This window comes from Equus caballus, chromosome 1, assembly GCF_041296265.1.
Source record: "Equus caballus isolate H_3958 breed thoroughbred chromosome 1, TB-T2T, whole genome shotgun sequence".
In the NCBI taxonomy this organism is placed as follows: domain Eukaryota; kingdom Metazoa; phylum Chordata; class Mammalia; order Perissodactyla; family Equidae; genus Equus; species Equus caballus.
In genome coordinates, this window is record NC_091684.1 from 58,077,215 (window position 1) to 58,091,745 (window position 14,531).

General features: G+C 36.4%; 1 protein-coding gene across 12 annotated transcripts in view; it reads left to right on the forward strand.

Annotated features, from left to right (window-relative positions):
- Positions 1–8: 8 nt before the first annotated feature.
- The window catches only part of DDX50 (DExD-box helicase 50), a 31,661-nt gene continuing 17,138 nt past the window's right edge, over positions 9–14,531 (forward strand). Inside the window, exons 1-9 of one of the 12 annotated variants that reach the window (XM_005602421.4) lie at positions 422–624; positions 2,053–2,358; positions 3,634–3,688; positions 4,054–4,350; positions 6,665–6,740; positions 7,109–7,287; positions 9,474–9,591; positions 9,709–9,894; positions 10,402–10,547. In XM_005602421.4, the coding sequence (XP_005602478.2) occupies positions 4,162–4,350; positions 6,665–6,740; positions 7,109–7,287; positions 9,474–9,591; positions 9,709–9,894; positions 10,402–10,547 (894 nt within the window). In that variant the 5' untranslated portion in view covers positions 422–624; positions 2,053–2,358; positions 3,634–3,688; positions 4,054–4,161. Of the gene's footprint in view, positions 871–2,052; positions 2,359–3,575; positions 3,689–4,053; positions 4,351–6,664; positions 6,741–7,108; positions 7,288–9,473; positions 9,592–9,708; positions 9,895–10,401; positions 10,548–14,531 lie in introns of all 12 variants that reach the window. The other 11 variants (XM_014733349.3, XM_070226316.1, XM_070226301.1 and 8 more) reach the window with 11 other exon arrangements.

Below are 14,531 nucleotides of genomic sequence, written 5' to 3' on the forward strand. Positions count from 1 at the left end.
CAGCTTCCGGCGGCGGAAGGCGAGGGGGCACGTGGCGCTCCCAGCCGGCATGGCCCGGCACGGGCCTGTCCAGGCGCCCGCCCGCCGCGCGCAGGCCCCAGTGCGCCGCCGTTGAGGGGCTCTTCGAACTGAGCAGCGACTGCTGACGGCCCCGAGCGCCTCCGCGGTGCGGAGGAGAAATGTTTGGGGTGGGGGAGGGGGACAAAAAAGAGAAAAAAAGCCCGAATCATTTTATGCTAATCAACTCGCGCGTCCTTTATCGTGATTGGCCAGGGTTTTACTCTAGGAGCCAATCACTTCAGAACAAGGGTGGACCCGTCGAGGCTGCTCACACTCATTGGCTGGGAGATTGCGTCGCAAGGGAAGAATTTAAACTGAGAGGATCCAGGATTATTTTCCCCCGCCGTGCGGTGCGTGTCCCGGAAGTGACGCACGGCCCTGGCCGGGCGGCCGCCCTGCCCCCGCTTCCTTTCACGCTGTCGCTGCCTGTAGGTGGTTGTGGCCACCGAGCCTAGAGGGAGGCGGCGGCGGCGAATGATGCCTGGGAAACTCCTCTGGGGGGACATTATGGAGCTGGAGGCACCCTTGGAGGAGACCGAGAGCCAGAGGAAGGAGAGGCAAAAGGTGCGCTGAGGATGGGCCGCGCCTCCTTTTGGGGCTGCGCCGGCTTGGGCGGGGAGGGGAGCTGTCCCTGGAGGCCTGTCACAAGCGGGCCGGAGCATCCGAGGGCCTCCCCGCGCGCCGCCCTCGTCCCTCTGAGGTCGCTCCTGGACCATTCCCACCTTCACACCCTGAACCTGGAGAAGGGCGGCCCTGGGCTCTGGCCCGGCCTTCCGTGGCCCCTCAGCCCTTCCCGTCGGCGCCTACGAGGTGGGCAGACTCAAGCTCCCATCGCGGAATCTTTCTTTCCTCTTCTTCCTTAAGCTGTGAGGCCTGTCATTTGATTCTCGCTGGCTGTCTTAGAAGATGATTAAGAAAAATGATTCTCTTGAATATGTATTACTTCTCCGTCACCCCGTCCTGTGTGCAAGAATCTTGGGGAAAGCGATCTTGGCTTTTCAAACCTCGATAATTAGTCTTTAGAGCTTAAGGAAAAGTGTCACAGCCAACGGTGCCAGGATTTGGTTGTGATGGAGATCATGTGGGTTGTATTATTAATAGCCTTTACTGTTAGTATTTTCATTCAGTCCACAAGTAGTATTTATTGAGCTTTAGCTGTGCCAGATTCTTTGCTGGGCACCAAGGAGCCTGTAGAAGAGTTGTAGAAACTTCCCACCCCACCCCTCAAAAGAAAGAGAGACTTAGAGAAAACAGAGCTTTGGAGGGTAAGGAAGCAGTATTTGAAAGCTGGCATTTGATAAAAGCATGAAAATATTCTGTATAGCCCCAGAGAGCGGAATCTGCTCTTCCACCGTATCACCAAGATAAATTTGCCATTCCAGCAAGCTATTAAATTTTTTATCGTGGTAAAATATACATAACATAAAATTTACCACTTTAGCCATTTTAAGGTGTACAGTTTTGTAGCATTATCTACATTAACATTGTTCTGCAGCCATCACCACCATTCATCTCCAGAACTTTTTCATCCTCCCAAACAGAAACTCTGTGCCCATTAAACACCAACTCCTCATTGCCCCCTCTCCTCAGCCCTGGCAACCACCATTCTACTCTCTGTCTCTATGAATTTGACTATTCTAGATAACTCATGTAAGTGGAATCACCAAACAGTTATTTTAGTTTTGTCTCCTCCTGAAATACTTGCCTCTCCTTTTGCATCCAAATTCTATCCGTCTGTCAAGGTTTTTATGTCTGTCCTAACCTCTCCAGTGTACACATACAGTAATCTTACTCCCCTTTGAAGTCTTGTTTCAGTGCTGTGTTTATCATTCGATTGGCATTTATTATGTGCTTCCTTATAAAGTTAGCTCATTTTTCCTGTGTATGTCTTACCCAAGTATTTCCCAAAGATTTTTGAGGAGTAATGACCATATCTTTGTCTATCCTTACATTTCACTATATTCTTATAAATTGGTGGCTTTCACGTTGTAGATTCTTCACAAGTGCTTGATTTTCCTTTATCTGTGAAAGATAACTAAAGATTTGGAAACAGATTGGAGTACCAGCTAATAGAGCATTCAGATAGTGATGTGGCACTAAGATGAAGATGACTTTGGTTCTGGATATGTTGAGATATGGAGCTGGGCCCTAGGTACTCAGAACTGGAGTACAGGTGAGGAAGGATGCCTGGAAGTGTATTCTGAAGCCATGAAAATTGTATAAAGTGTGCATAGAGAACAGAGACTTAAGGAATGTCCACAGCAGGAGGAGGGAGAAGAACCACTGAAGAAGACAGAGGTAAGAGGATAAGGAGGGAATATAGAGTGTTGTGGAAGCCAAGGAAGGGGAGAGTGTCAAGCATCGTGGATCTGATGTGGAACAAATTTTATCACCTTGGGATATTGCTGGGCTTGGACCTAGAGGTCTCACTTTACCTTGCTTCATCTCCCTGAAGTGCAGGGCCCAGGAGCAGTTCAAGCCCCAAGGCTGGCTCTATAAATAACCTTGTTTTTCTGTAGAACCTATTGGTTTGGGGAGATGTAGGCTAGTTCAGTTAACTAAAGATCAAGTGTTGTAGCATATACCTATAATTTACGTTAATGAAAGCTCTAATGCTTTACAAATGTCACAAATGCGTTATTTACAAAGCATTTTCACAACTCCTATTTTACGGATAAGAAAATTATATATGAAAGTACTCTGTAAAAATTGTGTAAATTATAGTAAAAATTTTGGTGTAGTTTTTATCATCACTAGTCACTAATATCTAATTTATTTTGTCTAATTTATTTTGAACATTTAACTAAGTGATTTTGAAGTGCTAAATTTCCCAATCATTTCTTGCTGTCTCCAGATATTAAAACACTGGTCATCAGTTTGGTGTTTTAAAATTAAAGTTGCAGAATAGTCTTTTTTTTTTTTTTAAGTTCTATTAACTAAATTTTAAAAACCTTAAAAACTTTTCCAGGATTACTAATATACTTATCCTTCCATGGGAATATAACAGTTGGAGTTTTATATGAATTATATGGTTTTGTTTGGTTTGGTTTTTCTTTAACCTGTTAATTATCAAAGTTCAGAGAGGAAGCTGATGTGAAGAGATCTTGGGCTTTCAAGTCAGACAGGGCTTGATTTCTAGCATTTCTACTTGCAAGAAATCCCATGTGTGGGTCTTTGGCAAGTTACTTACCTCTAAGAACTTCTATTTCTTCCTTTGTAAAATGGCAAAGGTAATACAGGTTCGCTATCCCTTATCCAAAATCCTTGGGGCTAGATCTGTTTTGGCATTCAGAATTCTGGGGCTCTTTATAGAAAGGTAACACCCCAGTAGGGTTTGGGGCCCCCAGCTTATAATCAAACACCTTAATATTAAATATGAATATTTGTACTAAGTGAAATAAATAAAAATTATAAATAGACTCACATTAGTTCAAGTCAAATTTTGCCACCAAATGAGTTCAGGTCAGGTAAGGTTTTGTCTCCAAATAAATTACAAAAAAACTTTCGGTTTTCAGAGCTTTATGGATATCGGAATTTCGGATAAGGGATTGTGGACCTGTGCTTCCCTTATAGGGTTGTTATGAAGATTTAAACAAGATAAGCCGAAAACACATAACACAATGCTGGGGTAGGTACTCAATAAATATTAATTTTTTTCTCTTGGAGATATTGGAAGTTTTTGGTTGTTTTTTAATTTATAAATCTCAGTTCCTCATTCTTTTTCTGAAAAGGAGCTATTTTAATTTCCCTTAAATCTTATGATGGGATTAAAACTAGAGGCCAAGTTTTGAGAATGTGAGAGTTGGGATGAGAAAGCAAGCAATAGATGAGGCTCAGGCTTGGCGTTAGCAACCAGTCTGGATTTTACCAGGTAACTTTTCAAGATAATGGTAGACTGAGCTTTGCTGGTTGAGGAGTCGTGCTCTAACTTCTCTAGAGTCTTAAAAGGAGACCTTGTGACCTTTTTGTCCTTGCTTCCTTGTTTTTCCACAGAGTGATAGAAGGAAATCAAGGCACCATTATGACTCAGATGAGAAATCAGAAACGAGAGAAAATGGTGTTGCAGATGACCTGGATGCTCCAAAGCCCAAAAAAGTTAAAATGAAAGAGAAGCTAAATGGAGACACTGAGGAAGGATGTAATAGACTTTCAGATGAGTTTTCTAAAACTCAGAAGTCGAGAAGAAAAGATTTGTCAAATGGAGATATTGATGAATATGAAAAAAAATCAAAGCGAGTGCCATCCTTAGATAGTTCTACTCAGAAATCAAGTGATAATAAACTAGAAGAGGTATGGATTCTTTTTGTTTTGCATTTGACATTATCTTTAAAATGCAGGTTAATTTGATTTTTTAGACTAGTTAGAATTGATTCTATATTTCCTGCTTAGTGTCCAGTACTGTCAGTTGGACCAGGGAGTCTGTAAGCTGAAGCCCGAGTCTTTTTTCCTTTGTCCCTTGTTTCTTTCATTGTACTGCCTTTTTCTTGGGGCGGAGGTGGGGAACGGTCAAATTTAAACCTTTCCTGTACTTTTGGTTTCCTAAACAGTTTTTCCAAATTGCTTATTGATGGTCACCTACTTGCATTTCTTATGGTTATTTCATTCCCTACCAGTACTCATGAATTGACTTCTGACTTCCCTGAAACAAGGTACAAAAAGCCTTTTGACTTTGTGTATTGTGCCTCCTGCTTTTTCTGCTTCTTTAACAATAGCAACTTTAAATAATCTTTAGATCTTGTTGTAATTCAGTCTTAAAGCTGTTTGCATTTTTAAAACAGAAATTGAACATATGAAAATGATCAGAAGAAATCTGTTGTGTTGGGTGTTAATTTTTTGGGAAGTGTAGAAAACATACTTAGTATAGGATCTGCATTCCTGGACCCATTGCTTTTGCCAGTATCTGTTAGAGTAGATATTTACTTGCACAGAATTTGGTCACTTTGTTCTTGCGCTTTCTTCCAGCAGAGCTCATAGGTTTATCTAGGTATTATAAATTGTCAGTAAATTACTCAGGCTTTCAGAAAGAAACAGCTTTGATATTCTTAATAATTCTTGGTAATTAATAATTCTTCATATTTTTAAAATCTGATAGTTGCTGATAATTTAAATACATTTGAGCTTAATTTAATGTGTAATCTTTGGGGAAAGATGTTGAATCCTTGCCTTACAATGTGGTGTTTTTTAATTTGTGAATTTGCTATTTCTTGGGAAGCACATATGTTAGAGAGTTGATCTAAAGGCCCTATAAATCTGTATTGCTAGTAGCTGAATGTGTGGGTTGCTTCTTACTCTGTTGGGATTTTGCCTGGTACAGTGCTCTGTACTGTAATAGGCTTAACTATTTATTATTTTACTTAGATCATGTGAGGGGTCAGGAATTCCACTTTTGGGAATTTATCCTCCTAAGGACATAATCATGAGGTGTGCAGAGATGAATAAGTACTCTTATCACAGTGACATTGTTGATAACAGCAAAAAATTTACGCATCCTAAATGTCTGATAGTAGGCAATTAGTTTAATAAAATATGCTATATCCATGCAGTAGAATGCATCTATCCTAAAGGGCATAGAAGAACGTTAGAAAGGTATTTAGTGTGTCTTATTAAACGAAAAAAGCATTATTACAAAACAGTGTATATAGTATGACCTTTTTATTTTAAAAAATTTGTGTGTGCATAGAGTGAGGATTGGAGGAATATGTGTTTCAAATGTGGCTTTAGTTGACTGGATTATAGATAACTTTTTAATTTTTTTCTGTTAATATGTGGTTTCTAAAATTTCTATAATGAAAATTTATTACTTTTGTAATAAAATTTTTTAATCTTAAAAAGATAACAGCATTGAGGTTTGTTTAAATGGCATACAGTCTGAATTTGATACATGTCTTTTATCTGGTTCCTGGTTTGAAAATTGCTATTTGTGTGTTGTTTTTAACTTCTTTCTTTAAACACACCACTAATAAAGTTTACCAGTAGATACACTGTCTTTGTTCTGTATATACATTGACTAGTACACGACGTTTTCAGTAGATATTAGGTGATGGTGTCATGCTAACCTGTATATATGTTAAAGAAATTTTCAAGCTTACAGGATCTTTTCTTTGTATTAGTGACCTAAAAAATGCTTTTTAGAGCCATAGAACAACTTTTTAACTTTTAATTTTGGAAATAATTTACTTTCCTCATTGTGTAATTTCTTTTAGGGCTGGTTTATAGGCTTGTGTTAATCTTCGTAATTAATATTGTCTATGTCTGTGAATATGATTTAGATTATTAAATAGCTCCTTTGTAATAATGAAATGGAAATATATTTTGATTTATGTAGTAGCTGTATTTCTAAAGTGAGTTATGTGTGAATTAATCATTTTTAAATATATCATGGGAAAATGTAGTAAGCTTACTATTTAAAGGGATACTTCTGAAATTAAAAGAATTTCCCAGTAATTTCTCTTGTAAGTTAATATATACAATTTTGCAAGTTGACTGACTAAAGTTGATGTGTTAGCTCATTTAGTAAAAGCAAAAACAGTAAATGAGTAAAAGATTCTAAATAGCTAGTCGAATATGAACTATATTAGTTAGAACTTTGATTTCATTTTGACAGACCCTAACACGAGAACAGAAAGAAGGAGCCTTCTCCAATTTCCCTATTTCTGAAGAGACTATAAAGCTTCTGAAAGGTACTATGAATTTTAATGGATATGCAATTGAAAATCTACAGCTAGATTTTATAAAAACTCTTGTGCCTTTTCTGACCAAAAGTAGAATATAGAAAACATAGAGAAATAGCTTTTCTTTAATTGCAGTTATTTCTACATCATCCTTTTTGGTATTCTGATCTATTTTAACTTTAAAGAATTATACGTATTTGAAAAAAGTTCAGATCAATTTTTTTTTAGCAATTCACCATTGGGGTAGGAATAACTATAACTGTTACTAGGTGGTGCACCTTTAGGCAGATGTTGAGGAACCAGGATTGTCATTTTCAAATAAATATATTTTTTCCTATTGCAAGTCCTAAATATTTCAATAAAATCTCATTTTACAGGTCGAGGGGTAACATATCTCTTTCCTATTCAAGTTAAGACCTTTGGTCCTGTATATGAAGGAAAAGATTTAATTGCTCAAGCACGGACAGGAACAGGAAAGACATTCTCTTTTGCCATTCCCTTGATTGAAAGACTCCAAAGAAATCAAGAGACAATTAAAAAAAGCCGCTCACCAAAGGTAACCATTATAGGGAGTAAAAGATTTAAACATTACTTTAATGGAAAGAGAAAGAAAGAGTATACTGGTCTTAAGTTCAAGTACTCCCAAGGTAGAAAAGTTGGCCCTGTGGCATAAAGTAAAAATTTGGGTCCCAGGGGCTGGCCCAGTGGCATCGTGGATGGATTAACGTGCTCCACTTTGGAAGCCTGGGGTTCGTGGATTTGGATCCTGGGTGCGGACCTACACACCGTTCATCGAGCCACGCTATGGTGCTGTCCCATATACCAAGTAGAGGAAGACAGGCAAGGATGTTAGCTTAGGGACCATCTTCCTCAAGCAAAAAGAGGAAGATTGGCAGCAGGTGTTAGCTCAGATCCAGTCTTCCGCACACACACAAAAATTGGGTCTTAAAGCAAAAATTTGTTGATTTTTAACATAAAGAAATCTCAAGTAGGGGCTGGCCTGATGGCACAGTGGTCAAGTTCGTGCATTCATTTTTGGTGGCCCAGGGCTCACAGGTTAAGTACCCTGGTGTGGACCTGGCATGGCTCATCAAGCCATGCTGTGGCCACATCCCGTGTAAAATAGAGGAAGACTAGCACAGATGTTAGCTCAGCAACAATCTCCTCACAAAAAAGAAAAAAGAGAAAAGAAATGTCAAGTAAAGCTAAAGTGAAGTAGTTATTGCTTATGAATGTAATGTGTATGGATCCTAGATGTCTTTGATGACTGTGTATTATGAAGCCAGCAAATCTAATTTAGGAATATTTACAATTAGTATATTTAGTGACCTTTTCCTTCTCTTTTTTCAATTCTGACCTTTGCTTTTAAACAGTCAATTTGCTAGATAGGTATTCATTTATTTGTTCATTTAGTAAATAATATGATTTATTTCACTGGTTGATTTTTTAAGAATATAGAAATGGTATTGCTAGTCTCTATGTTATTGTGGTACTGGAGATCTGTCTTAATTTATCAGTAGTAAAGAACAGAGAGGACCTAATGAAATTTCAGCCTAAAATTTGACCTTTTTGAAACTTGTGTTCACTTTAAGGTTCATAAAAGTGAAGAAGAAAAAGTAAGCATCAAAATTTGAACAGATACGTGACTAAAAGTAATTTGTTCTTTGAGACTCCTAACTGATATTACAGTATAAAAGTAAATTTACATACAGTCATGTGTTACTTAATGAGGGGGACACTGGGGACACATTCTGAGAAATGTGTTGTTAGGCAATTTTGTGGTTGTACAAACATCATAGGGTGTACTTACACAAACCTAGATGGTATAGCCTACTACACACCTATGCTGAATGCTACTAATCTTATGGGACCACTGTCGTGTGTGCTGTATGTGGTCATATATGTTGGTTGTCATTGACCAAAATGTTATGCAGTGCTTGACTGTATATGAATATATTTAAATCATAATGGTCTTGGATTAGGTTAGACAACAGGACAGATATTTTTTATAGAGTTCTCTTTCTTAGGTGAAATTAGGAAAGACCTCAAGTAATAGAAATAGGACACAGTCCCAACTCTGCCTTAAAAAAACTTTTAAGTTAGAAGGACGTTGCTGGAGATTGCAGCTCCACCACTTCTAGCTGTTTGATCTTGAGCGAGACTTTTAACTTCTCTAAGATTCATGGTCCTCATCTATAAAACTGGAATAATAATGCCACCTCATAGGGTTTTTGTAAGCGTCAATTTAGATAATTCACGTAAAGCACTAGTGCCTGGCACATGGTGAGCATTGATTCATTCATTTAACAAATATTTTTTGAGCATCTGTTCTGTGCCAGGCACTGTTTGAAGTGCAAGGAATATAGCTCAGTCTGACATAAATCCCTGCCTTCACGGAGCTCACATTTTAGGGGATGAGACAGAAAATAAACAAATAAGTAAAATGTAATTATTTTATATGGTCTAAATACTAAGGAGGAACAGTTAAGTAGGGGTGGGAGGGTATGAAAAGAGGGTTAGGAACCTCATTGAGAAAGTGAGTTTTGGAAAGAGACCTGAAGAAAGTAAGGGAAGATATAATAAATACAAGCCATTGTTCTTGTTATTTGTGCTGTCTGTCTTTAAATACTATGACATTAATGTTGAGATTCCTAGCTTTAAATACACCTTAAAAAAAGGTCTTCTCAGTTTGAATAGACATCTGTAGAAAAGTGTCTTTTTTTTTTTAAACCTCTTGCTCAGGTACTTGTTTTGGCTCCTACAAGGGAACTGGCAAACCAAGTAGCCAAAGACTTCAAAGATATAACTAGGAAACTCAGTGTGGCCTGTTTTTATGGTGGAACATCATATCAAAGCCAAAGTGAGTAAATATGTGTGATAGTAATGCAAAGATTTATTTGCTACTTAAATCTAAAGAAATAATGCAAAAATATATATTTGATTTTTACATGTTACTGATATTTCTCTCTTCTCATAGTTAATCATATTCGAAATGGTATTGACATCTTGGTTGGGACTCCTGGTCGTATCAAAGATCATCTGCAAAGCGGCCGATTAGATCTTTCTAAACTGCGCCATGTTGTGCTGGATGAAGTGGATCAAATGTTAGATTTAGGCTTTGCTGAACAAGTTGAAGATATTATCCATGAATCCTACAAAACTGGTATATCCTAATTCAAAATAAGCACGTTAGCAATTCTCTTATCTAAAAGCTTATGAGTTTATTTCATAATTTTTATTACATTATCCCCAGTTATTGCATGTATTATTATATTACATTGTCCCCAGTGGTCTAACAAAATTAAAGTTATTTGATATCTGTTCTCTTCCTGAACAAGAAGTACAGTAGTATACTTTCTTAGCTTTCTATGCTTTTTTCCATGTATTATTTTTTTATAGTTAGTAGTTAGATTTACTAACATATTTTACGATTTCTTTGCTCATTGTTCCTTCTTAAATTCTCACCTTCCTTCTGGATTCAATTTTCTTGATATTTTCCCCTAGTTTTGAAAGTTGAAAATTTTAGTAATTGCAATGAAGTTTGTATGTTCAAAATTCACTCCAAGTTTTAAATTTTTCATTATTTCTTTGAAGCTTGGGGGGGATTTTTGAGAGCTGACTACATCCTGGGATATGAAGAAAGCATTTGAATTCTTTTTGTTTGTTTAAGATTCTGAAGACAATCCTCAGACTTTACTTTTTTCTGCAACTTGCCCACAGTGGGTATACAAAGTTGCAAAAAAATACATGAAATCCAGATATGAACAGGTTGACCTTGTTGGAAAAATGACTCAAAAGGCTGCAACTACTGTGGAAGTAAGTAGCTTTCCAGCATGATAGATTTTAGCTTTTAGTTGGTATTTTGAATTTTGTTGAAGCTAAACTTATGTTTTAGGTACCAGTTCAGACCACATCTCTCTTTTTTACCCTTTATCAGTAAGATACCTTTGTATTTCTGTAGTCTGAGACTGAGGAGCAGAATAGAATACAGGGGGGAAAGTATGTGAACAGGCAAGTCCTCACAGGAGACATAGACTCAGTCTGATTTCAGAGACAGACTTAGAGTATGGAGAATGTGACAAAGGAGGCAATTCACACCAATTCGAAAAGAATAGTGCTGGAATAATTGTTAAAGCTTAGGCCAAAAAGGATCCTCATCTCATACCCTATACCAAAAATATTCCCAAAAGATTTTTAAAAATTAAGTCATAAAATAATTCAAAGCAGATATAGAAGAACAGTTATTTGATTTCAGGAAAGGGAAGGCTTTTCTAAACAGAAATTCAGAAGAGGATGCCATAAAGGAAAAGGTTGATAATTTGACTCCATTCAAATTTAAATCAATAGTATGTTTTTTAAAAAAAGAGGTAAAGGTGAATGTTTGTATTAGTTACAAAGTCAGGTGTGTACCGTATATGTACTTTTCCATTTAATACAGTTAATAGATGTACGTACATGTGCATCTAGATAAAAATAAGTTAAATGAACAATAGTATAATTTATAAATACAATGTAATGGTTAAAAAGAATGAATTTGAGTGATAAAAACCAAATTACAAAATCTGTACAGAATTATATTATTTTTCTAAAAAATACACAAAATGGTAAATGAATTCTTAAGGTATTTATGTAAATGTACAAAGATAGGTTGGAAGGATAAACATCAAACTAATATAATAATTAGTCTGGGAAAGAGGACTTCTATAGTACATGATGGTCAAAGGAAGCTTTGTATCTTTTGTAATGGCTGAAGGTTTTACAATAAGAACATAAAACGCATCAGTGGAAACAATTTATGAAAGACATTTTCAAACATGTACAAGAATTGAATAGTATAAGGGGTCTGATGTACCTATCACCAGGCTTTAACAATGATCTTTTCTATACCCCCATACATATCCCTGCATTCAAAGCAATCCAGTCATCATTTCATCTTCATGTAATTGTATATATTTTTTAAAGGATATGGGCTCTTTAAAAACAAACAAAAAACCTCAAAGTTACTATCACAGTAGAAAAAAACTTTAGTAGTAGTAAAGAACAAAGTAGTTCTTTAATATCATTAAATATCTATTGTCCACATTACCCAGTTGTCTTTTTTTTTTTAATAGTTTGTTTGAATCTGGATCCAAATAAGATCCTTACATTGCCACTGATTATTTATGTGTCGTAAATCTTTTATAATCTATAGGTTCCTCTGTTCCTTTTTTTCATCTCAGTTTTTTCTGGAAAAGAACCATCCTTTGTCTTAGAAGTTTCCCACTGTCTCAGTTTTGCTAATTTGCAACCCTGTGGTGTTACTTAACATGTTCCTCTGCCTTCGTTTTCCTGTGAGTTAATGGTTAGATTGTGAGGCTTGATCAGATTCAAGTTTGTTTTTCTCCTTTCAGAGTAGGAGAAGCAGCAAGACTTTGTTGTAGGTAGTACAGATGATTCTTAGTTTTCTTCTTTGTGCTTTTCTCTGTTTTCCAGTTGTTCTATAATTAATATGTGTTACATTTTAAAAATAATTTTATTGAGATATATATTAAAATGCACAGATATAAAATGTACATTATAACCACCAGCTAGATTCTACCATTAATATTTTACTATATTTGTTTTATCACATATCTACCCGTCCCTATATCCATCTTTTTTGTTTATTGAGTTCATAATAGTTTACATCACTGTGAAATTTCAGTTGTACATTATTTTGTGTCTATCACATAAATGCTCCCCTTATGTCTGTCTTATTTTTTGATTCATTTCAAATTGCAGAAATCAGTATACTTTACCGAAGTATTTTAGCATGCACATCTTTAACTAGAGCTCAATATTTACACATTTTTTATTGAGGTAAAATTCATATAACAAATTTGCCATTTTAAAGTGTACAATTCAGTGTCATTTAGTATGTTCACCATGTTGTGCAACCATTGCTTCTGTCTGCTTCGGAAACACCTCATCACCCCAAAGGGAAACCCTGTAACCGTTAAGTTACTCCGCATTCCCTCCTTCCCCCAGCCCCTGGCGACCACCAATCTGCTTTCTGTCTCTATGAATTTACCTATTCTGGATATTTCATATAAATTGTGTTCATACAACATGTGACTTCTCTGTCAGGCGTCTTTCATTTAGCATAATGTTTTTGAGGTTCATCCATATAATATTAACGGTTTTCAAGGTAAGATTTACATACAGTGAAATGCAAAATCTTAATTGTACATTTGCTTAGTTTTAACAGATTCATAAATGTGTGTAACCCAAATCCCTATGAAAATATAGAATATTACCGTCATCCCAAAAAGTTCCCTCATACCCCTGCCCAGTCAGTCTTCATCCAGAGGCACCAGTTGTTCTGATTTTTTCCACCATAGATTAGTTTTGCCTGTTCTAGAACTTCATGTAAATGGAATCATACTGTGTGTACTTTTTTTCTATAAGGCTTCATTCATCCAGCATATGTTTTGAGATTCATCCATATTGTTGCATGTATCAGTACTTGGTTCCTTTTAATTACTGAATAGTTTTCTATTGTATACACATATTACACTTTATTTATCCTTTCACCTATTCATGGCCATTTGTATATTATTTTTTTTAATGATTTTATTGAGGTCATATTGGCTTATAGCATTGTGTAAATTTCAGGTGTACGTTACTATATTTCAATTTCTGTGTAAGCTGTATTGTGTTCACCATCAATAGTCTAGTTTTTATCTATCACCGTAGATATGTGCTCCTTTACCCCTTTCATCCTCCCCTCACTCCCACTCCCTTCCCCTCTGGTAACTGCCAATCTGTTCTCCTTATCTATGTGTTTATCTTCCACATATGAGTGAAATCATATGGTAGTTGTCTTTCTCTGTCTGACTTATTTCACTTAGCGTAATACCCTCAGGGTCCACCCATGTTGCTGCAAATGGGATGGCTTTGTCTTTTTTATGGCTGAGTAGTATTCCATTGTACATATATACCACATCATCTTTATCCATTCATCTGTTGATGGGCACTTGGGTTGCTTTGACATTTTAGCTGTTGTGAAGAATGCTGCAATGAACGTAGGGATACCTGTATCTTTTTGAATTATTGGTATCATGTTCTTTGGATAAATACCCAGTAGAACTATTAATAGCTGGATCATATGGTATTTCTATTTGTAGTTTTTTGAGAAATCTCCACACTGCTTTCCATAGTGGCTGCACCAGTTTGCATTCCCACCAGCAATATGTGAGAGTTCCCTTTTCTCCACATCCTCTCCAACGCTTGTTATTTCGTGTCTTGTTAATTATAGCCATTCTGATGGGTGTAAGGTGATATCTCATTGTAGTTTTGATTTGCATTTCCCTAATAATTAGTGATGTTGAACATCTTTTCATGTGCCTGTTGGCCATCTGTATATCTTCTTTGGAAAAACGTCTGTTCATTTCCTCTGCCTATTTTTTGATTGAGTTGTTCATTTTTTTGTTGTTGAGTTGTATGAGTTCTTTATATATTTTGGAAATTAGCCCCTTGTTGGAAATGTGATTTGCAAATAATCTCTCCCAGTTGATGGATTGTCTTTTCATTTTGATGATGGTTTTCTTTGCTTTGCAGAAACCTTTTAGTCTGATGTAGTCCCATTTGTTTATTTTTTCTTGTTTCCCTTACTTGAGTAGACATGGTATTTCAAAAGATACTAAGACCAATGTCAAAGAGTGTTTTCTTTGAGGAGTTTTATGGTTTCAAGTCTCACATTCAAATCTAATCCATTTTGAGTTAATTTTTGTGTATGGTGGAAGATAATGGTCTACTTTCATTCTTTTGCACGTGGCTTCA